At 29.8% G+C, this 25,539-nt stretch overlaps 1 protein-coding gene across 2 annotated transcripts in view; it reads right to left on the bottom strand.

The window, feature by feature from the left end:
• LOC129913546 (myogenic-determination protein) overlaps positions 1-25,539 on the bottom strand; it is a 43,499-nt gene extending 17,960 nt beyond the window's left edge. The window contains exons 1-3 of one of the 2 annotated variants that reach the window (XM_055992280.1): positions 25,317-25,539; positions 3,320-3,442; positions 3,176-3,250 (exon numbers count right to left, since the gene is read on the bottom strand). In XM_055992280.1, coding sequence (XP_055848255.1) covers positions 3,176-3,250; positions 3,320-3,442; positions 25,317-25,328 — 210 coding nt within the window. In that variant the 5' untranslated portion in view covers positions 25,329-25,539. Of the gene's footprint in view, positions 1-3,175; positions 3,251-3,319; positions 3,443-8,538; positions 9,302-25,316 lie in introns of those variants that run through there. The other variant, XM_055992279.1, reaches the window with a different exon arrangement.

The raw sequence follows: 25,539 nt of genomic DNA, 5'->3' as shown, positions 1-25,539 counted from the left end.
TATCTCAAAAACGTGATGTGATAGAATTTTTCTGACTTCTGATTCGAGCTCAGCGCATAAAAAACCATTAGAAAAATATACTTTGACTTCTATAAAAAAAAACTTTTTGACTAGTAAATTCGAATAAGGCATTCGATTTTTTCTTCCCTGTTCGAATTCACTAGTCAAAAAGTTTTTTTTTACAGAAATCAAAGTATGTTTTTCTAATGGTTTTTTGTGCGCTGAGCTCGAATCAGAAGTCAGAAAAATTCTATCACATCACGTTTTTGAGATATTACCATGCAAAACATCACAAAAATAGTGTTTTGGACGTTCAAAATTCAATATCTCAAAAACTTTTAACGTTAGAGCTATTATAATGCTAGATTCAAATTAAGAAGGTCAAAGGCCATTAGAAAATTATAATTTAGTTTCTATGGAAAATTATTTCTCGCCAATATTACTGTCATTTACGGAAAAATCGATCTTAAAAATCGTTTTTTTGTTTTTTTCAATTTTTCTCAATATTTTCTAAAACAAAAGTATAGTTTTTCCACTTAATCTTAAATTATAGGTTTTAATCTAAATAATTTCATTTCAAACTTTTCAAAAATCAAAAATTTTTTCGGTAACTTTTTTGATTGAAAAATAGGCTATTTTTTTCAAATTAAATTCGTCAAAAATCCAGAAATTCACTTTTTGCTCAAAAAACATTTTTAATAGATAGAAAACATAACAAAGTAGTTTTTAACCAAGTTTTGTTAAAATCCAACCATTTTTGTAAAAGATAAAAATAAAAAATTAAAAAATCGTATTTTTGCATTTTTTCCAATTTTTTTGAGGTTATAGAAAAAAATTGTTTGAGTAAAAGTTGTAGACATTTATACTACCTACAACTTTTGCATTTGACTTTTTTCGAAAGGACGTCTAGTTTTGACAAAAATCGTAAAAAACCATGATTTTTGACACCCACCCCACTTTTTCGCCCACCCACCCCCTTTCCCCCAATTTTTTTGTGGGCAATTTATTTTTCCCCTTTCATATACCATTTATCCTAAATTTTCCTACCACCCATATGCTGCTAATAATTTTTTTATTTTCAAAAATTATTGGCACTGGTCTATAAACAAATGAAACTCATGAAACTTGGCAAAATGTTTAGGTACTTTTAAGTCATTTGTTGATGCTAAATCTAATAACATAAAAATAAAGTCAATAAGAATTTCGGTGACAAAACGAACTTTATACTTAAGTTCTTAGACGTTTTACACGAATTATTGCCTTTTTAGGACCAACATTTTTTCTACACCTGAAAAAAAAACACCCTTTCATATTAAAAAAAGGTATAAACTTATTTTATTCATAATTCCCATGAAAAAGACAACATTTTTAATAAATTTCAATAAGACAACTTTTATTAATTTTATCGGACTTATCGCGGATTTTCCTTATTTCCAAAAAAAAACACCTTTTCACCTAAAATATTTGCATAGACTGCTTGGATTCTTTTTTTCTGTTATAAATGAAACATTTGTACCAATTTCATTGGTATAACATTTTTGTTGAAGTTTTTGTGGTACAAATTCCTAATTTCATCATTTCTTTGTAGTCTCTGTTGATTCTAAGTTTTTATAACAAACTAAACTTTTTCACCAAGTTTAAAAAATTAGCAAATGTATGATGACTTTCTCATTCATTACTCAACCCAAATTTTGTGAATCCTTTGTCCCTGCTTTATCTAAAACCTTCATCCCGAATATCATCAATGTATCTTGTTTTTCAAATGGGTTTCGATAATATTTACCTGTTGGGGTCATAAAACAAGCACCCTTGTTTTTGATCGGCAATAACTTTTCTTAGAGCAATCGTATTGACTTTATTTTTATGTCATTAGATTCAACATCAAAAAATAACCTTAAAAACATGTGTCATATGATGATATTCCACAAACAATTTTTTTTTCACTATATTTTTGACCTTCCCCTTGTCCGCGAAAAACATCCTTCCACCCAATTTTTTCTTATAGACTTGGTTTGGTGTAACATTTTTTTATTTGTTGATTTTATGTATCTACTATTTTACCTGAACTAAAAATGATTTATATGTATAACTTTAAAATAATTTAAAAATAAAATTTTAAATTAATAAATTGATTGATTTAAAAAAAATATAACCTTAGGTGAAACTTAAGTCCCACTTGTGTGGAAACAAACAAAAAAAAACTCCTTTGAATGAGGGGTAGCCAATTATACCTTACCTAACTTACATCAAGGGAGTTCATATAAAATATCCCATTCTTCTTCTTCATTTTATTATATTGTTCATGTATTAAAGGGTCATTGTGGCGAATATGTGCAACATTTTTTTTTAAATTTTTAAATCTTTAAGTATTCAGGGTGAATTGTTCTGTTACTATCTCAATTCTAACAAAAGTTATCGGGTTTTCAAATTTCAACCACCATCTTATTTTAAAAAAACCTTAAAACAAACTAATGCAGATTTATTTTTCCCTTCATCTATTCAATTTAAAGATATATTTAAACAAAAATGAACTCATTAGCCTTAAAAATACATGGAAATAAATTGATATCTATTCATCAGAAACTATTCATATAATTTCCGATCTGATTCTTATAAGTGGCTACTAATTTATAAAGTGTCAACAAAAAGAATTTGAACTTCAAATCATCGTGCCGTGAACCGCATACAATCTTCTCTTCTACCTAAATATATTTGGTGTCACATTATTCTGAGAATGGAAGTTTTTTTTTCCTTTTTTAAAACGATTGAGAAGTGCTAACATTTTCTGTGAGACATGTTAAGTGAAAAATTGAGATGCATTTTACACAGAATTGAATAAAATGTTTCTTTTTTTTCGCGTTCCTTCAGGTGGTGTCATTGCAATGGATCGTTTCAATAAATCAATCGATTGTTTTTGACACTTTCCGTTTGCATGACATAGAAGAAATGGTTGGTGCACTTTGTAAGATTTTAAAGCATCAATCATTTTGTAGGCAAAAATAACTCATTTCAATTTAAAATTTCCTAAATAACTTCTTCTTTATAGTTCTAATATACTTTAATTGAGTTTTATTATCTCTACAAATTACTGCTTGTAAAATTTGTAGCAAGTATCTCTTGCAAATTATAATTGATTCTATACCTTGTTTAATAATTGAGTTGTAGTTACACTTACCAAATAGTCTTGTTGACATGGTTTACCACTTATACTCTCTGATAAGCTATCTATTGTACGTGAGGGTGATGATTCCTTAAATGAAATTATTTTGATTATGTTATAGTTAAATGGTTTCAAGTGGAATAACATATATTAGATTACCTGTAATAAATCTTCGAGACTTTCAATATATTCAATGGCATTTCTTAGTATTTCAACTTTTGGTAGTCTTTGGTTTGGATTGGATGTTGTTCTTCTTTTAAGCACTTCAAATGCTTCATTTACCTATGTAAAGAAGAAGAGATGCATTTGAAAAAAAATTTTTATAGCTTTTCGTTTGGTTTTGTGTGACGTGGAGACATTATTTATTGAGCCAAAATTTCATCTTCCAAGTTTGTAATTTTGGTTTTTAATAGGTTTTTGAAAAAAGGTTTTTTGTCATAATTTTTGAACTAAGGGTAGGCTAACGAAAAAAGGGATTTAATTTGTTGGAATAACCAAGGTTAGTGTAAAAGGGTCTAAAAAGTACTATTAATGTACTGAAAAAGAAATCACCAAGCACACTATTTTACATTTGTTGTATACTTTAAAAAAAGTTTGGATAGATTATACTAAGCATGTAGCTTTTCTATGTGCTCATATAAGAAACCAAAAATCAATTATTTTTACACTTGCAAAACTATTTGTATTATGTGGATTTTAAGGTGAAATGAAACAAATTAACTTATAAATTAAAAAAAAGGTCACTGTGGTGTATGCGTACTATTTTTTATTTTTTTGTGAAGTGCATACAAAATGCTTCTATAATTTGTAAACTAAGCGTAGGTTGGCGAAAATCAAAAGTGGCCTATTTTGGACTAAATTTGGGCAATCGAACTGTTCAGGTTTGAAAAAAAAAATAGCATTTTGGGGGTACCAACTTCACATAGCCATATTTAAGGCTTTACCATAATAAAAATGAGCTTATGTATATCAAAATCGATAAACTGCTTCGCCATGTTTCTAAAAACATGGCAAGTAAATAGATTATCAAATTTAAATCATTAGGACTTGAGCACTTTGCAAATGAATAGTTATTTAAATTTACTTCTTCCTCCCGAATTCGCCACCCCTAATTTTTGCCGTTCAGGGCAAAATTACATCGGGTCTAATTCCAAGTGCTATTACAAGGAAATTGATAGGTATTTCGCATCATAATGAAATTGGTGGATATTTTAATTGGGGGTTAAAAAGTGGCAATCCGTGCAAAAAGACGACGGTCTTTTTTTACGTTCTCCTAATCGAGTTGAAAGAATTTTTTTATTTATATGTATAATTTTCATATAAGTCAAAACAAAATTATCAAGTTGTATAGATACTCTTTTGGAGCATTGTCAATAAATTTAGTATAAGCTTTCGTCAAAAGTCCAAAACGATGTATATGCTTCATTCAAGGACTTTTACTTATCAAAACCAACAAGTATCTATTACCAATTAAGCAGCTGTTTGTATTTGCCAATGCCCTTTGATAAACATCTTGGAAATGCAAACTAAATCTTCATATAAATCTTTACAAAAAAAAACCGATTTTACCCAATATCATCCGTGTTTATGTGTTTTTCTTAATCATCTTAAACTATCATTAATACAATCACTATAATATTAATTTCTATAAATTACAAGGAAGAGGCTATTAACTTTAACAGGTTCTCATTTTCGTGCTTCGGTCCGCGACAATTTTGTTCTCTTCAAACATCACATTTTTTTATTTTGTGATGTTCAAGCAACTTTAGAATGACATTTTCCTTTACGATGAATGCATCGTTAAGAAAATAATTTTCTATTTTTACAATTTACGATCGTTTAATTTGATGATGACGATGATGTGAAAATGCCATTAAAGCTTATGGCCGAGGCCACATTAACCAGCTTAATAATTATTAAGATCCTAAATCATTTTTGTTGAATGGTTTTATATATATTAAGCCATTTCAAATTTGTGGAAAAACATTTTACTGTGAACACTTGTAAAAGATTTTAATTTAATTGCCTGTAAAGTGAAAGTTCCTTTGCTACATTGTAGCTTGATCACAATATTTAAGTATTGCATTAAAAATATGTTCAAGTCATTTAAGAGAATACATACATATAAAAATTTTTCTAGTTAGTGATTTTTGTGCTGTATTCTTTTTTCTATTAACTTTATTCCAAAATGTTGTTTTATATCTTGGAAACACTTTAGACTAAAAAAAAAAATACTGACACAAATAGTTTAATAGGGTGATGATCAATAAAATTTGTCAATGGAATAAATAGAACAAACCATTGGTAATTCCAAACTTTTCCATGGCTTAGAACTTTTTACGTTAACAACTATATATAAAAATTTTAACCAAAAGAATTGAGTTTTGAGAATTCTGATCTTTGAAAACTAACATTATTTTTTGATTAAGACAAGACTCCATTAGAAGATTTTGAAAAATGCCAACTCCAAATACATATGGAAAATTACAGTAAATTAATAATATCATAAAAAATGCTAATTGAATGAGATTTTTAAAATGTTACATAAAATAATTGAAGAATTCGGAAAGTGTTTAAAATAGACTATAACTGTGTAATGTGTATGCTTCCGCCTAGTTTTTTTACATTGCTCATTTTGCAGTTCACTTTGATTGGAAAATTTTTTTGCAATTTCATATGTATATCTCCAAAAAGTAAAATCTTGATAGATCTCTTTGATAAATCTTAGGCAAACAAAGGAGAAAGTCAAAAAAAAAATGCACAGCTGGGCGCCAAGAACTTACTCTTAAAGTTTAAGTCTCTTAAATGTTAAAAACTTATTAAATAAAAATTTGGTAAATGTCAAAAAACCAAGAAAATATTACATGAATCTACAAAAATAACAACAAAAAAAATTATTAAAAAAAATTTGAAACCTTGTATCCTATTTCTATGGAGTTTGGTATTAAGAGCATAAGTCTATTTTCGTTTTTTCTTAACAGCATAACTTTAAGTAAACAAGTTCCAAAGATATTCAATGGTCCTAACCACACTTAACTCCTACTTCTAAAATTATGTTTGATCATAATGGCATAACTCCAACTTGTTCTGTTTTGACCAATCAAAAATGTTTAAACTTTTAAATAAGTGTTTGGTCAAAACAGCACAACTCAGTTCCTTTGCTTTTTGATTAGTGATGGAAATGGCGGGAAAATATTTTAATCGATTGATTTGTTTAAGTTTAAGTTTAAGTAAATCGCGGTAAGTCCGAAAAATTTAAATTCTTAAAAAAAACTAATTTTAATATTGGCACTAACGAAAAATAGTTTGGCAAAAATACCATAATCTCACTAAAAACATATAAATACGATCAAAAATTAAAATTTTTTACTTTATTTATTAAATATTATTATTTAATAATAAATTGCATCCCAATATAACTATTTGTATTAAATAAAACTGGGTTTGGAGGAATTTTTTTTAAATGCATTTATCTCAAAACCACGATTTTGGACTTATGTTGCTAATACCAAACTCCATATATTTTTAGGATAAAAAATTGATTAAAAAAAAAAAAATAATAATAATTTATTATAATCCAAAAATTCATTTTTCATTTCATTTCATACAGCAAAATTGGGAAGCTTTGTACCTGCAGAGATAAATTTGACGTTTTAGATGCCAAAAGTACCGCAATGGACATATGTTATAAATTGTATAAATTTACGACGATATAAAATCCTGTTCATATTAGTTGTTGGTTCGAAGCTGTTAATTTTGAAGGGATAGGTATGCCGTTTTTTCACCTTTCGTTTTTAACTAGAACTTGTTTAATAACAAATCAATAGTAAAACGTAGCAAATATAACTCGAAGTTATCGAGCGGAGAAAATTAACCATTGGACAACTTTTGCATAAAATTATTATTTGTTGAAATTGAACAAGTATTTTGGGAGAATGACAGAAATAAAAAACAACGATTCATAGAAGGTACGTACAGTATAATGATTTTCAAAAAAAAAAAAACATTTTTCTTTAAGGTACCCCATATGCAAAAAAACCCTTATTTTGTGTAAATTGTCTGCAAAGTGTTATTTGGGAAGTATCCGTTTGTATTATCTCTCCGTCACCTTAAACCAATTTTATCCAATTTGGTCAATTAGCTTGAGGGAAACAATTTTTGTAATTACGATAACTTGTATAAAGCATTATTATTCTTATGACAAGGGGAATATTATTTAATTAATAATTTAATTAATTTTTCTGTCTTTTTCCTTGATAACCTTAATCTGGAAGTTCTAATTGGAAGAAGTCGAGTAAAAAGCATTTTTAATCGAACCTTTTCAGAATTTTTCTTGAAAAATTTGTGCATCATAAAATATAAACAAAAACTCAGATAAACAAGTTTTTACAAAAAAAGCTCCTTAAAAATTTTATTTTATAGATTCTCACAATTGATAGGATACAATTTTTTTTTTTATTTTTTTAAAAATGTGGCTGATAACTACTGAACTTGATTGCGAAGTCAGAAATATTCTTTTAGCATCCGTTTTTGAAATAATAGCTGTGTTTTATTTTCCTCGTGATCCAGATCAGATCATTGTTTTTATTAGCTTTACGACAAAAGCAGGATTTTGTTTTGTTATTGTTTTGCAAATAAATACAATGATCTGATCTGGATCACGAGGAAAATAAAACACAGCTAATATAATAAAAAAAACCGTATAATGTGTATTTAAAAAACAGAGGCTAATATAATATTTCTGACTTCGAATTTGAATTCAGCACCCCTAAAATTTTCAGATAAAAAAGTATATTTTGGTTATTGTGGCAAAAAATAATATGAAATTTATAATACCTAAACGGTATTTTAATATTAAACAAAATATTGCAAACAATTTTGAACAATATTCATAATGTTGTTTTGTTGTAGTTTTCAGTTAATTTTAATCCTGGGATCAACTTCTACTGTTTGAATTTTGGTCAATTCTTATTCTTTAATTCTTCTGAAAAACTGGTCGTTTTCGGAATTCTGAGTAGCATACATATTTAAGTAGGTAGACGCTAAAAGTTATACCTCTTTTGAGGTATTTTATTGGATGAAAAATTATTACCTATGTATGTATGAATGTATAACTTTCAATGCATGTACAATGTAGATAAGTACACGCATCACTCATCACACCTTTTTTTTGTGAAAAACGCAAGCACCGGTATTTATTAAACCCTGTTTTTTTTTTTTTGAAAGTAGGTACACACGAAAAAAAAACTTAGAATTTCGTACAGAATTCCAATTGGGAAAAATTTTTCTCACATTGTTCATACTTAAAGTTCCTTGATAACTGTTTGATGGCGAAACCATCTAAAAACTTAGATTTGTATCAAACTTTTTTTTAATACCTTTCTCAATCGTCTTCGTTCACGCATTGTGGCAGCCTTGCGTCTATCCACAGTGACGCTCTTTTTTTTGCATGCCTTACAGGCCCATGTCAAACAAGGACGTGATTGTCCGGAAGAACAGACTAATGGTGCCAAAACATGCTCTTCCGAACTCAAACTGTTATCGTCGTAATCCGTAAAAATTGGTGAAGGTGTCAAATTTACATGTTTATTAACTCTGTTACCGAAACCGTTTCCATGGTCGTATCTTGAATAAAAGTTATGATAAGGGCGTTGTTGGAATTCACAATCACTTTTTAAATTCTGATCATTTTGGTTTATTTTACAATTTGTATATTTTGTCATTTTTCTTAAAAAATTCAACTAGTTTGAGCACTTTGAGCACTGTTTGAATATTTCGAAAATATCAATTTTATCCTTGAATTTTAAAAAGAAAGTCCGTTTCTTAAGCTTAACACGTCCGACGCGAACCGTTAACCAACTTTATACTGATTTGCAGTTTTTCGTGCTATCTACATGTGTTTTCTGTGACAAACAAATCGGACTCTTTTAAAAACAAAAAAGAAACAACAACCAAACGATCTTCGCATTTGAGTGGATTCTATTTTTAAAAAACACACCGTTTTCGACATACAAACTAGTAGCAATGGGATGGTTCCTAACTTGGTCCCGCCCATTTAGTTGTTTTTTAAGTGAGTTTAAATGTCGTGCGTGGTGATGGTTGACAATTTAATTAAGGATTTTCAGAGACATTGGTGATGATATGATGCTTGTTTATATTTTTAGTGATCGATTGCTTTGCGTAGCATCACAAATCATTCTCAAAAAAAAAAAAAAAAATAGAATCGAAAATGACTCTAATAATTTTCTCTCTGGATAAATTAAAATAATAAAATTTCGTTGATGTGACAATTTCAATGGACAACATTGTTGGGAATATTTTTTTTTTTTTTTTGTATATTTTATTTTTTTGATCGCTATACACATTTTGTAAATTATTTCTTTTTTTTATATATTTTATTCTACCTCTTGAGTTTTCGACATCAGAAACGTGAGAATTTTAAGAAAAAAATAAAATATACATATTTTGATTTCATTGAGGATTTAAAGATTCTTATTTATTAAGCACAAAAACCACTGTGGACATAATGATTTGTAAGTTTGTGATTTATAATTGGCTTAGAAAATTTTTAAATTGGTTGTAAAGCTATTAGAGAAAAATATATTTGTGATATTGAATTGCTAAGAGTGACATCTATAGGTTAAAGGGCCTTGCAGTTTAGAGAAAAGTTGTCAACAAGGAGAAATTGAATTTAAAATTTTTGGAAATTGATTTGACAGGTAATAATTCGTAGACTTTTGATGAGAGACACCAAGAAAAATCAATTTTGTATTAAGTTAAAACAATTTTATTTTAAGCAATACTTGTGAAAAAGTATTTTAAAATAATCTGCTAATAATTTTTTCGGGTTGTTTTTAATGATGGAAAGCTTTTACAACAAATCATAACATAATATAAATCGATATTATTTGAAAGTGATATAATATTGGTTAAATTTTGTATTCTTTTCAAAAAATATCAATTTATTTAACCAAAAATAACAATAAAGTGTACTTTTTGTTCAAATATAAAAATAGAGTTACGAACAAATCTACTGGCTGCAATATTTTGTTAAGTAGAAAACGTTCATTTAATGTTTCTCGTTGACATATATAACATATTTTTAAAATAATGTACTAATTACATTTAAGCATTATTGATTTAAATATGACTCATTTTGAGTTTAGCTCTTAATAATAAAATGTTCACCGAATTAAATAGGTGTAGAATTTTTTCAGAACGATTTAAGTAAATATTTTCAAATTCTGTTAAAAATCAAAATCAAAGATCAAACCTTTTCATGATGGGTGGAAATGATCGTCGCTTAGTTAAGTGTGCAAGGGGTGAAGGCAGGGGGGGGGGGGGTTTTGGCGATTGATTTGGAAGTATATTTGCTGCAGTTATGGAAATTTCTAATAAGATGGAATTGCAATTGGTTGTTCTATACATTATAGTTCCGAATTAAGTTGGCAACAGTCAGTTAGCTTTTCAAGCGACAATATGTTCCCGAAAAACATTCAGCCCTATTTTGAGTTTCACGTGAACAAGATTCCAACCCGAAAAAATAAATTTCACTTTTCCTCTATTATGAGTTGAGGGCGACAATAAGTTGTCTGCGTCCTGAAATGCAAGATGAGAAGCTCACTTAAATTTTGGTGAAAAATTTTAAAACCAGTTTAGTAGAAATGCTAATTTCCTTCTGATGAAACTTGCAATAGCTTTTTTTAAATTCCGGGGTAACAAAAATATTTTGACCAAAAATTGTCCACGTGAAACTCACAACAGGGCTGATTACTAATACAAAAAATGGTTAGTTAATTTTTTGAAACATCCCCCCCCCCCATTTTTTTCTGCGTTCGCCCTTAACCCCGAGGTCCCCGGGAAATAATGGGGCTAGGAAACTTGTTAATATAAATAAAATAACGAAGCAAACGGATCTAATGTCCAGAAAGTTTCCTTATATTTACCTAAAATTCCTTCTAAGGACATGAGTCACCAAAGAATAGAAGGTTTTCTGTTTGGTTTCTAATTTTCAGTGATGGAATCTATAACAAGCCGATCTATAAATAAGGTTTTTCAGATGCCCTTGTTTTACTTCCGTTTTTCTTGTTTGACCCATATTTAATTACAACGAAACAAAAAAAAAAAAAATCAGAACAAACAAATTTACCATCCACAAACTACGGTGAATTCTTGGCTTCCAGAAAAAAATTCGCAGTACCAGTAATAGTTCCGCTGCCCTAGCTAAACCTACTATTGAATAAATTTTTTTAAACACAGCTTAAATTAACGTTATTCTATGGTAAAAATATTCAAGTTCCAATCCCCTATTTAACTTTTCAAACCAATTTTTTTTTATTTCTTTATCTGCCCATAATCTCTCTACATTTTTCATACTTCTGAGTTATAGAGGGAAACACTAAATCGCTCTCCGACCGCAATTTGTTTATAAAGAAATTATAAAAATTAAAAAAAAAAAAAATAATTTTCAGGGTTATTTGGGTTACTCCAAATTTGCAAAAAAAATTAAAATCGAAATTTTTTTAGTTTAAAGGGAAGAAGTGTCTCTACCTAATCAAAGCATTTTAAATGCGAATGCAATGTTTTGAAAATCGAGGTAATCAAATAACATATTTTACGACTTATCTCTTTGAAACTATTAAAATTGTTGAATACCATATATGATCTTTGAAATAACCTCAAAAAATTATCTATTGCTACTCCCTAATCTACCTATACTGATGGTATGTTTAAATTAACCTTAAGCCTTCTCTAATTAATAAATCTTTAAAATAGATAACTGTTCTTTAGATTTAAATTTTAAACCTTACATTTTTAACTTACCTGTCACTTCAATATGTTGGTTACTTACTTTTAGATTAAGGTCGTGCAGAAAAATTATGTTCTTCTTTTTCTTTGTTTCTTAAACCATAAGGTATACCCACTTCTTATTCTAAACAGCACATCTCCAGCCACGCACCGGCTGAAAAATTGAAATAATGAAGTGAAATCTTTCACAATTATTACATCAGTTTTATTTAACAACAACAAAAATAAATTGTTCATCTCTTCAATTCTCATCCATGATTAAAGGTAAATTTTAAAGAGCCATAGTGAAGATGATTTAATGTTATGGAAAAATTTCGAACCTTAAGTAGAAGAGAAAGAAAACTAAGAGAACTTTTGTTTGTTTTTGTTAAACTCAAAATAGACTCTTTTTTTACAGTGAAGGCCACAAATCATACAACTTTCACAAAAAAATACTACGAATTGGTTTTAATGAAGACATAGTAGAAAAATCTAGGTTTAAGGTGTAAAAAAAGTTAAATAAAAAGATTTTGCTTTGATTAGATATAGCACACACAGGCTCAAATAAAAGTGGAAAAGTTCTGGACAATTTGATTTTAATGGTTAATTTTAGGCTTTGTCCATGAAAAATTCATCGCAAATACAAATTGTATATTTAAAACAAAATCTAGGCAATCACTTATAATTTATGTCTTCTCTATTTTTATACTCGACGTACAGTAATCACTCAAAAGGGCGCACAACTCAGCTTAAATTTTTGAATAAATTTTAACTCGGCTATATTTTTTTGAGAATTTTACATTTACAATTAAAAACTGAACAACAAAATAATAAATTCTTGACTTTCCAAAAAAGTATCAAATGTTTTTACTTGCGATATAGGTACCTTCTATAGGGCAAGTTTGTTTTTGTTTTTTTTTTTGTTCACACAGAGTAACACTGGCTCTTGCCGGAATATTGAACGTATAATTGTATAAATCGCCAATTGAAACTCGGGACTCAATGAGGGAAAATTGACGTGTGGAGGAATCTTGTTCTGCAAATTTTTAAAAACTTAATTTTTTACTGTTTTTCATTCATTAAAAACGCAGCAAAACGTTTAATGACTTTCACCTAACTTTTTTTATCTGAATTTTTTTTTATAGGAGGTAAATCGTAAGACATTTTAAAAGACATATATTTTATATCCATATAAAAGAACCTAACAATATAGTAGATACCTGTGTATGTTGTTGATTCCCTTAAAAAAAAAATTTCGAAAAAATCATACACTTGTTTCCGATAATTTTATTTTTCCCAAAATTAATAAAAGTTTTATCGTATTCAAATTCTATTTTTTGAAAAATAAGAAAACAGGTTTTGTGCTGTCTTTTCTTGGCTCTCTTGGGATTCGAAACCTGGATTTCTGGTGCAAAAGATAAATCGTTCAACGGTTTAACACCCTCAACTGCTGACCATATTTTCCAACAAATTATAATTAACATTTTAAAAATACGAAATGGTAACGGAGTTACGAAAAACAGAGTTACGCGCGACAGAGTTACGGCCGTCAAAGTTACGCGAAACCGAAGTTACGAAAAACTAGAGGTACGAATTCTAAAGTTATGTTAAGCTATGACATGTGATTTTTGGGTTGGCAACAATTGCGAGGAACGATATGGAATTATGGAAATACAAACAAGAGATTAACATTTTTCTCATTGGTCAGAACTAAATGAGTTAGACGAAAATGGGTGTTATTTAATCTTGTAAAATTTTGATTGGATAGGTATAGATATACAAAGTGGGTATTACAAAGTACGCTATGAATAATTATATTAACTAGCCGACCCCGCACTCAACATTCGAGTGCCAATTGTAACTTTTATTTATGCTCAAATAAGCACACTATATAAATCACTTTATTTACTACTAAGAATATGCAACACTTAATTTTATTCGAAATTCAAGAATGTCTTCGAAGGTTCTCGTCTTTGCTTTTAGAAGTTTCCACTTACAGAAGGGAGAGGGCGTGGTTCAGCACATTTGTTTTTGTTTTTTTTTTCTCAATTTTAATTTATTATTTTTATCTATTTCGGTAAAAAAAAATAAAAAAAAGTATACATTCTGCACATCTAGATAAAATTTCCTATCGTTCGGTATATAATTTATGCCCCTTCGGTTTTTGTGGGCCGCGTATTTTGTACCACAAAATAAGTGTTTGCCGTTTTATTATATGATTAATAGAAAAAAAAAATACGTAGGTGCAATATTAGTTGGACAAATAAGAAGTTAATTTCAATTATGTCCCCCAAACTTATATAAGCATACTTATGTTTTTTTTCTATTTCAACGTTTTTGCGATCTTCTCACAAAAACAAAAAAAAAATATATGTATATCTATACCTATCCAATCAAAATTTTACAAGATTAAATAACACCCATTTTCGCTTAACTCATTTAGTTCTGACCAATGAGAAAAATGTTTTTCGTAACTTCGGTTTCGCGTAACTTTGACGGCCGTTACTCTGTCGCCATAACTCTGGTATTCGTAACTTCGTCGGTTTCCCTAAAAATACATTTTATTTTTAGACCCTTTTTCTCGACCCTACTGTGTTCGATTTTCTCTTAAAAGAGAAATATCTACTCTTAAATAACACATTCTTAAATTTTCATCAAAACACTTTCTTGATTTTTCCCCCGGCTTTCCTTCGCCCATTATGTAAACTGACAACAAAAAAGTAAAAACCAACATCATCATCGAATCGCAAACTCTCGCAACGCAATCCCAAATTGACAAGTGCGCCGTGAAGAGAGCAAAATAATTATTCTTTTCTTTGTGCTTTCATTTTTTGGCCACATGCACAACACACACGGTTCGTCTTCTACTTCGATCTGCCAAAAATTAGTTCATCCATCTCAAAAATTGTTTATTGAATTTGTCATCAGTGAGTTAAAATAATACCAAATTAATATTGAAATAGTATTTTTGCAATAAACAGTGACACGTTATTTAAAAAAAAAATACACAAACAAAACACGACCTAAGTGAATATATGAGTATTTTATAAAGAGAACTTTAAAATGTTTTAAGTGAAAATATAAAACTCTTCTCTGTCTAAAAGGTGTGTATAGAAATTTCTGGTTATTTTTGTTGTTGAATGAAATCTAATGACACAGAGATACAAATTGCGCGATATCTTCCTAATTATCACTCTTCACCTTAAGTTTTAAAATAAAATTATCATAACAGTATCTACAAAATAACTAGGTTATTGCATTGCAAGCACCTGAGCACGAGGTGCAAGTTAAAGTATACCAACAAAAAAAATATACATATAAATGTGCAAAACAGAATAGAGCAGATATTTCATTGAGAATCGCTCTCGCCCAAGGTCAATGGTGTGGGAAAAATAAAACAACATATAGTAAATATGATATCTACCTGCATCAAAGTGGAATGTACCCTATACCTATGTTACTAACTCAGTTCAGTTTATGTACCTGAGTAATAATAAACTATGAATAGATGTGAGAATAGAGAACAAAAGTCGATTTTGTCATTGGTTTGATGCATATTTATATACCTACGCACTTTGGATTTGACAAATTTTTGTCTAATTTAGCATGTGAGTGTTCTAAGAATAACAAGTCTTTTTGATGTGTGTTTCCGTAACTTAAAAGAAGGGTAAACAAACATCAATGACTCAATAGAAATGTCAAGGGAGTTTGGGTATATTGGGTTCTGTAAGGCAAATAATATAAAATGCACGATTGAGTCACCGCAAATGTACCTACCTACTTCCTCTGTGTGTGGTAGTTTTGACTTTCGAGTGTCGAAGAAGACATTGTCAAAAATTCATAATACCTACAAATACCTGAATTTTTTAGTCTTTTGAGACTTTAGGTCTAAAGGACTTATCAAAAAAAAATATGTATAGCCTTTAGGCTAATAAATTGAACCTAAAATCTTCTGAGTATGTTAAATGGTTTCCAAAATACCTTTTGCTGCTAAAGTATCATCAATTTTGTCGAAATCAAACAATTTTTTCAACAGTTTTTTCAAAGCGAGTGCCCAGGCAGTGGAAAATCATCCTTTACAAAAAAAAAATAAATAAAATACACGACTGGGGTCGCACATAATTGCTCTTACGGTAAAAGTTACTGTAATTTTAAAGCTTTTTATTGAACAAAATCAGGTTAAATTTACAATTTTATATGTTTAAAGAATTTTATAAGTAGTGAAAAACAAATCTTTTTTTTTATAATTGACAAAACACCGCTTTAAATGATTTTTTACAGAAAACCAGTATGCCAGTTGATTTCTTGTATAAAAAAGAATTTTTAGAAAAAAAAATTTGAAAATCGTTAGAGCCGTTTTTTTTTTAATAATTTTTTGTATATAAAAACTTTCTAACATTTTTCAGAAAAAAAAATTTGGTATGCCATTTTGAAGAAATAACTTACACATAAAAACAAATTTTCGAAATTTTTCACCAGACCATTAAAAAAAAAAAATTTAAAATATTTTTTTAAAAATTCAAAAATGCGTTTTGGGAAAATTTTCTAAAATTTTAATATTGCTTTTACCTAATAGCTTTTGTACATAGATTTTCATTGAAGCCGGGTTAGTCGTGTACGGGATATTCAGAAACCAAAACAACCGTTCCTGCCAGTACCGTTAATAACGGTACAAAAAAAAATTTTTTTTTGTTTCAAAAGTTGGCTCATATGAAAAAAAATTAACTTTTCTATTTCTGTTATATGCCAGGTACCGTTAGTTTTGGTCCTAAAAAACAAATTTCAATTTCTCCTCTAGGAAATCACTCAAAAATGTTTACTACCATTTTTGAAGAAAATCGCTCCAGTAGTTTAGGCTGTAGCTCGAGGTGCACACAGACAGACAGAATTGCCGGACCCACTTTTTTGGCATTCTAAATTATTGTTATGTCATGTTAAATTGTTATTGTTACACAAATAGTGGCTTTTGTTTACAAAGAAATAAACAACACATTAATCTAAAATGATTTCATTTTTTTAAGAAAATCGTTTAATATTAACACGCATCGTCATAGAATTGAGACAGAATCTTTTCATTTCGAGTCTTTTTTTTAACGAAAATTTAAGCAAATTCCACTTATTTTAAGCAAAAATCCTATAGTTTTCAGAGGGTTGGATTGGGCATTTTCTTATTTTGAGATGCCCTTTTTTCTGCGGTGGGCAAGTTCTTAAAATGTTTAACCAGTGTCAAACCATACAAATATTTTTCAGGCTGGCTCTCAAATAGAAGTAAGAAATTGAGTTTTATTAAAACTTAGACTTGTTATTTAAATACAAATTATAGTTGTAAAGAAATGGCGAAAGAAATAAAAAAGTTTTGATACTTAATTGGTTTCCAATTGTATGCAATTTCATGTCAAATTGTAATTTTTATTTAGTCTTAAATTGCCCTATTGCACCTAAATTCATACAGGGTGTCCCAAAAGTAATGGTTCAAACGAAATTTTTGAGAGATATAGGTGAACTTAAGGGCTCTCAGAATTTCTTAACTTGTTTATCCTCAAATCTTTACGGTTTTCGATTAAATGCAGTTTTTGTGGAATTTCAAAAAATCCCTCCTTTTAAACAGTATATTGCTCCTCCCATTTTCAATTGATTTTGGTTTGTTTTTTTTTTTTACAAATTTTTAATAATAACTGTTAACATTTTTTTTTCGTTCACCATTTCGCTACAAATTAGTTTAAAGTTGGAAGTTTTAATAAAACTCAATTTCTTACATTTATTTGAGAGCAACACCCTGAAAAAGATGTTTATGTATTCACACTAGTTTAATATTTTAAAAACTTTCCCAAAAGTTTCTAAGGTTGAGGTTAGAACGAAAGATATGTATTAGAGAGCTTTAAACAAACGTAATGAAAGTAAGTTGATACAACAAAAAAAAATGTAACATACTTCGACAAAAACTTTAACAATTCAGCAACATAAATCAAAAAATGTATTTTTTTTTCGCTTGGACCTAATAGTATGGTAAAGTACTGTAGGTATATAACCCAATACTTTCTAGGGACAAGTTTAGCTTTTGACAAGCACGTGTAGAGTTAAATGTCCTTGCATTCTTTTGCAAACTCAGATGAAACCATCTACGTCTTAGCAATACCTTTTGAAACAGGATTTAAATTTATAAATTCCTTTTATGTAGATACTAAACATGTCAATTTCAAACATTAACACTTAAATATTTGCTGTTAAATGTTAACCTTTTATTTTATATTTATTATAAATCGATATAAAAGTGTGTCTTCATAATACGAGTAATTCCACTTGTTTTATCACTAAAACAAACAAAAAAATATATATATCAGGTATACTCGTTTCCTGTTAACTTGTTTTCATAAGATTTATCTGTCTAGATAGATAAAGATTTATTTTATTAATAAAACAAATATAACTGTAATTCTCTTATCAAGCTGAATCGATTGATAAATTGATAACTTAACAAAAAAAAAAGGAAAAACAAAATAATCAAGTTCTGTCGATTTGCAATTAAACAAAAAACGTGCTAAAATGTGTCTAAATGAATTAATTAGTATAATATGAATCCCATGTAGATTGTAGAATGTACTATCTATATCATGTCTTTCTCTGCTATCAGTAGGTCTGCTATGAAAAGATTAATTTATTGCTATATTGCATATATGTATAGCTAAATTGCAATTTGTAATTTCATTAACGAGTCATTATTTGCTAAATGTATCTTTCTATCTACTTCTACCAATACATAATTAAATAATGAGCTGGAAATGGTGATAAAATATAAGTAATTAAATTTGCATTGGAATTAGGATCATCAAAAGCTTTTAAATCAAAGCTTATAAATGTGGCAAGTAGTAAGGTATGCTGGGAGGTTTGATTTGCTTATACAAAATGCGCATTTTTAATTCTACTTGTAGCTCACTAGGTGGGCGCGCTACGCGTGAAAAGATTCATTAAGTGACTGAATGAGTAAGAAGATATGCGGGTTTGATCATTTTTTTTTGTTTTTTGGCAACACTTCAAACTTTGAATAGAATTTCAATACTTAAAATCTGTATACTATAATCATACGGATTGTAAGTTCTAAGTACATAGCTAAAAACTAACCGTAAACAATATTTTTATTTTCTTTTACGTTTTTTGTTTATTTAATTAATTTATATTTATTTCTATCTAAATTCCTAAGTGTATCCGTTCTTACTGTTTACTTGTTATTATTTCCGGGGCAAAAATTTTCCCTTACGTAAGATTCAAAAAGCATTCGATTCCATAACAATATAGCTAAGCTCTGGCCGACAGCACAGACTTTATGTCTCTGCGATTCATTTAATTAAAATAATTTGTTTGTTTATAAAAAACGATTCATCTTTTATTGTTTTCCCTTTAAACAAGTTTAGAATTTTCTTTATCAAATAAAAGTTTTTTGATCTAAAATTAAATTTCACGTATGTAGGTACATGTGGTGATGTGAAGGCCAAATTTACGATGTTTATGTTTGTATTTTTAGCAAAAAGAAAAAGCTCTAAATTCCATTAAAGCCGGCCGGCCGGTGCGCGATAGCAAAAAATATGTGTAGGGAGGTGTGATTTTAATAAAATAACAAAAAATAAAATGAGATTCCTTTTTACAAATGTTTTTCTTCTTATATACTGTCTTTTTTGGGTTTTTACTTGCGATATAGGTACTATAGGGCAAGTTTAGGATTCGTAAAAAAAATCGAACTCGAGATAACAATTTTACATGACATAACGATGATGGACAATGCCAAAAAAGTGGGTCCGGCAATTCTGTCTGTCTGTCTGTCTGTCTGTCTGTCTGTCTGTCTGTCTGTGTGTCTGTCTCTATCTGGAGCTGCAGCCTAAACGAGTGAAGTGATTTTCTTCAAACTTGGTAGTTAGCAGTTTTTGGTGATTCCCTAGAGGGGAAATTAAAATTTTATTTTATGACCAAAACTAACGGTACTTGCCATATAACGGAAATAGAAAAGTTAATTTTTTTTCAAAAACGGCTCTAACGATTTTGATTTAAATTTTTGTGTGTAGTACTACACATAAGAGCCAACTTTTAAAATAAAAAAAATATTTTTTGTACCGTTATTAATGGTACCTGTCATAGAACGTTTTTTTTTCGTTTCTGAATATCTCGTACAACATTAACCCGATTTAAATGAAAATTTTTATACAAACGTGTGTAAGTAAAGATAATATTAAAAATTTAGAAAATTTTCAAAAAGCGCATTTTTGGATTTTTAAAAAATATTTCAAAATTTTTTTTTTGAAAAATCAAGTTTTTGAAAACGGATCAATGAAAAATTTTGAGATTTAGTTTTTATGTGTAAATTAATTATTTCTTCAAAATGGCATACCAACTTTTTTTTTGAAAAATGTTAAAAAATTTTTATACATAAAGAATTATTTTTTTAAAAAACGGCTCCTACAATTTTCGAAAATTTTTTTCTAAAAATACCTTTTTGTACAAGAAATAAAATGGCATATTTGTGTTTTTTTTTAAGATAATTTAAAATGGAGTTTAATATAAAAACAGATTTAATTTTTTTATACTACTTATGAAATTTCTTCAAAATATCAAATTTTAAATTTCTTGAATAAAAAGCTTTAACATTATAGTTACTTTAAGCATAAGAGCAAGTACGTGCGACCCCAGTCGTGCAATTTATTTTCTACCTGTATTTTATTTGCTTTTGTGTTATACTATCATGTTATCAAGTTTGTTTTGATAAAATGTACAAAAATATCTTTATTCGCATAGCGTACCTTTCATTTGTTATTTAAAATTTTTTTTGTAACCCAGTTGACTTCGAAGATTTTCAAAATCTGAAAAAAACTGCCTGGTTACCATATTTCGAACTAAATTTTTGTTGCTAACAATTATTTTTTGAATTCAGTTTTGTACCTCAAGCAAACAACTTGTTTTCTAATGTCGTTATCACATAAAATTATCGTCCGTAAACCGACTTTACACATAACCATTTTTTTTTAATTTAAATAGGTATATAGCAAAAACAAAATTAAATGCCCTAATTAAGTAATTCTTTATTAAAATCTGAACTCTACATCTCTACCGCTTGGGCGCTCAGAATAAGTTCACAACGTGGCCGTACCATCATTTCAAATACTTTTTTTTTTTCAAAAAAAATTTCCAAAAATAGTGTTATTCTTATAAAAAAAAATCCACTAAAATCTTATACCTGCATGACTTTTTCTAAAAATGCTGGAAATTATAAATAAAACATTATGTACATACATGTACATAAGCACAATTCCTATAACGAAGCTCACGTGAGGCTTTGTAATAGAATACAGCGTTGAGCCTTTGGAATAATAATATGTTGCATAATAGAAACAGTTACATCTTTAAAATCGATGTAATTTTTTCTTGTTTCACACTTTTTATCGTTATTTAAAAGACATTGCTATGGTGAAATTGTTACTAGTTCTCCTTGCATTGTTAATTATTTCAATGTACCATATGTATCTATGTAGGTTAGTGTGGTCCACGTTATAAGGCAAAAAAATAAACCATATAATTCATTAGTTCCCCACCCATTATTTTGCTACAGACATCAATACCAATAGACCGAGAGCCCAGAGCAGATTTTGGGAGTTTTTGGATAACCGAAAATGAGTCATATGTATGTGTAGGTAATAGCGTCCTGATGAAGAATTCGAAAGTCTGGCAGGTTTATTTAAAGGCATTCTATGGTTTATGGGGAGTTGAAAAATGCATTTTTTCCGATTTTTGTGTCGAGTATATAACCACTTTAATTCATATAGAGCCGATAGAGGGCGATACCTTGATTGCAAAAAGTTCGGTCCCAGACGTTTTATTCGCGGCATTACCCCCGCCAGACGTCCTTGAAGATTCGCGAAATGGCGATTTTCATACAAAAGTCAGAATATTATTTTTTGCAAGATATATAACCGTCTGGTGGTACCTATTAAGAAATCACCACTACCCCTTGATAGAAAATAAATTAGTGCCAGACGTTTTAACCACGGCATTACCCCCGCCAGACGTCCTTGAAGAGTCGCGAAATGGCGATTTTCATACAAAAGTCAGAATATTATTTTTTGCAAGATATATAACCGTCTGCTGGTACCTATTAAAAAATCACCACTACCCCCTGATAGAAAATAAATTAGTGCCAGACGTTTTAACCACGGCATTACCCCCGCCAGACGTCCTTGAAGAGTCGCGAAATGGCGATTTTCGTACAAAAGTCAGAATATTATTTTTTGCAAGATATATAACCGTCTGCTGGTACCTATTAAAAAATCACCACTACCCCTTGATAGAAAATAAATTAGTGCCAGACGTTTTAACCACGGCATTACCCCCGCCAGACGTCCTTGAAGAGTCGCGAAATGGCGATTTTCATACAAAAGTCAGAATATTATTTTTTGCAAGATATATAACCGTCTGGTGGTACCTATAAAAAAATCACCACTACCCCTTGATAGAAAATAAATTAGTGCCAGACGTTTTAACCACGGCATTACCCCCGCCAGACGTCCTTGAAGAGTCGCGAAATGGCGATTTTCATACAAAAGTCAGAATATTATTTTTTGCAAGATATATAACCGTCTGCTGGTACCTATTAAAAAATCACCACTACCCCTTGATAGAAAATAAATTAGTGCCAGACGTTTTAACCACGGCATTACCCCCGCCAGACGTCCTTGAAGAGTCGCGAAATGGCGATTTTCGTACAAAAGTCAGAATATTATTTTTTGCAAGATATATAACCGTCTGCTGGTACCTATTAAAAAATCACCACTACCCCTTGATAGAAAATAAATTAGTGCCAGACGTTTTAACCACGGCATTACCCCCGCCAGACGTCCTTGAAGAGTCGCGAAATGGCGATTTTCATACAAAAGTCAGAATATTATTTTTTGCAAGATATATAACCGTCTGGTGGTACCTATAAAAAAATCACCACTACCCCTTGATAGAAAATAAATTAGTGCCAGACGTTTTAACCACGGCATTACCCCCACCAGACGTCCTTGAAAAGTCCCGAAATAACGACTTTTGTATGAAAATCGTTATTTCGCGACTCTTCAAGGTCGTCTGGTGGGGGTAATGCCGTGGTTAAAACGTCTGGCACTAATTTATTTTCTATCAGGGGGTAGTGGTGATTTTTTATTAGGTACCACCAGACGGTTATATATCTTGCAAAAAATAATATTCTGACTTTTGTATGAAAATCGCCATTTCGCGACTCTACAAGGACGTCTGGCGGGGGTAATGCCGTGGTTAAAACGTCTGGCACTAATTTATTTTCTATCAAGGGGTAGTGGTGATTTTTTAATAGGTACCACCAGACGGTTATATATCTTGCAAAAAATAATATTCTGACTTTTGTACGAAAATCGCCATTTCGCGACTCTTCAAGGACGTCTGGCGGGGGTAATGCCGTGGTTAAAACGTCTGGCACTAATTTATTTTCTATCAGGGGGTAGTGGTGATTTTTTAATAGGTACCAGCAGACGGTTATATATCTTGCAAAAAATAATATTCTGACTTTTGTATGAAAATCGCCATTTCGCGACTCTTCAAGGACGTCTGGCGAGGGTAATGCCGTGGTTAAAACGTCTGGCTTTAATTTATTTTCTATCAGGGGGTAGTGGTGATTTTTTAATAGGTACCACCAGACGGTTATATATCTTGCAAAAAATAATATTCTGACTTTTGTACGAAAATCGCCATTTCGCGACTCTTCAAGAACGTCTGGCGGGGGTAATGCCGTGGTTAAAACGTCTGGCACTAATTTATTTTCTATCAAGGGGTAGTGGTGATTTCTTAATAGGTACCACCAGACGGTTATATATCTTGCAAAAAATAATATTCTGACTTTTGTATGAAAATCGCCATTTCGCGACTCTTCAAGGACGTCTGGCGGGGGTAATGCCGTGGTTAAAACGTCTGGCACTAATTTATTTTCTATCAAGGGGTAGTGGTGATTTCTTAATAGGTACCACCAGACGGTTATATATCTTGCAAAAAATAATATTCTGACTTTTGTATGAAAATCGCCATTTCGCGAATCTTCAAGGACGTCTGGCGGGGGTAATGCCGCGAATAAAACGTCTGGGACCGAACTTTTTGCAATCAAGGTATCGCCCTCTATCGGCTCTATATGAATTAAAGTGGTTATATACTCGACACAAAAATCGGAAAAAATGCATTTTTCAACTCCCCATAAACCATAGAATGCCGTGAAATAAACCTGCCAGACTTTCGAATTCTTCATCAGGACGCTATTACCTACACATACATATGACCCATTTTCGGTTATCCAAAAACTCCCAAAATCTGCTCTGGGCTCTTAGACTACAACATATGCCGAAAGTTTTAGCCTTCAAAACTAAAAGGAAGAGGGCGCTCATCAGCTTTGGAATATTAGACTTTGTTACATTTATATTAGGACTTGGCTTGAGGTTGCAATTTGGATTAAACATGATAAGCACGCATGTTCCCGACAACCAAGTAAATGATTTTCACGTTTCTTTGGTTTTGAGTCATTAGCTCGTATTTCATTCATTAATTCTGTTTTGATAACTTTAAGCAAAAAATACTTACAGACGAATTTAAATGAACAAAAATTATTATCTGTGAAAATATCACATAACTATTGGTTTTTTATGAAAAACTTTACCACATCATAACTTAATTCACTTGATAAATCAAAACAAGAGTTAATTACTAGGCATGAGGACCCAGCTATACCAGCATCTAAGCAAAAACTTTGAGCCTGTTGAGCGCCCACTTACACTTCACCTAAAAAGCTGAAATTTCACGTGTGTAATACAAAACACATATGCAACCAATTTTTGAGTGGGGAACAACGGAAATGTAAAAACCAAAAAATTGGACCACCCTAATGTAGGTACATACTAAACAATATCAATTGAATGACATTTAATAAAACTTAGAAAAAAAAGTCTTCTGAAAAAAGTACGTATACGCCACAGTGCACATTTAAATGTTTCCTTTTTTCTATACGTTAATGGTTACTTTTGTTTTCAGAAAAAATGTAAGTTTGTTTTGCACATCAACGGCATTTTAAATCCTGATTTTAAGTAACTTTTTATACTTCTTCAGAGGGTAAAGCTCAAATTTACGTTCTTTAATGAATATTTGATAGACACATTTTTCTACAGTAAATTTAATATTTTATTTTCAGCTAAATGCATATAAATAATTCTTTATCCCACTCAGAAAAGATCAAAAAATGTCGTCGTTTTAAGTTTTATAAACATGTTTGTGTTTAAGAAAAAAAAAATATATCCCGCAGTTTAAATGTAATGAAAACAAAACATCATCAACTCACTGCATCACTCATGTTTTGAATGCAAAAAACATTTTGCGCGTCTTATATACTCATAGCTAAATATGTAAACGAATGATTGTAATTTTATGAATGACGTCCCAACACTATACAAAAACGTATGCAAAAAGAGGTGTTTTGCAACCAACAATAATTTGATTTGATTTATTTAATTTAAATTGTGACTGAATAAACTGTTCTCGTCAAGCTTAATCTATATTAACGC

This window comes from Episyrphus balteatus, chromosome 3 (assembly GCF_945859705.1).
Source record: "Episyrphus balteatus chromosome 3, idEpiBalt1.1, whole genome shotgun sequence".
NCBI lineage: Eukaryota > Metazoa > Arthropoda > Insecta > Diptera > Syrphidae > Episyrphus > Episyrphus balteatus.
Note: the sequence above shows the minus strand (reverse complement) of the source record. Positions and strands in the feature narration are given on the sequence as shown.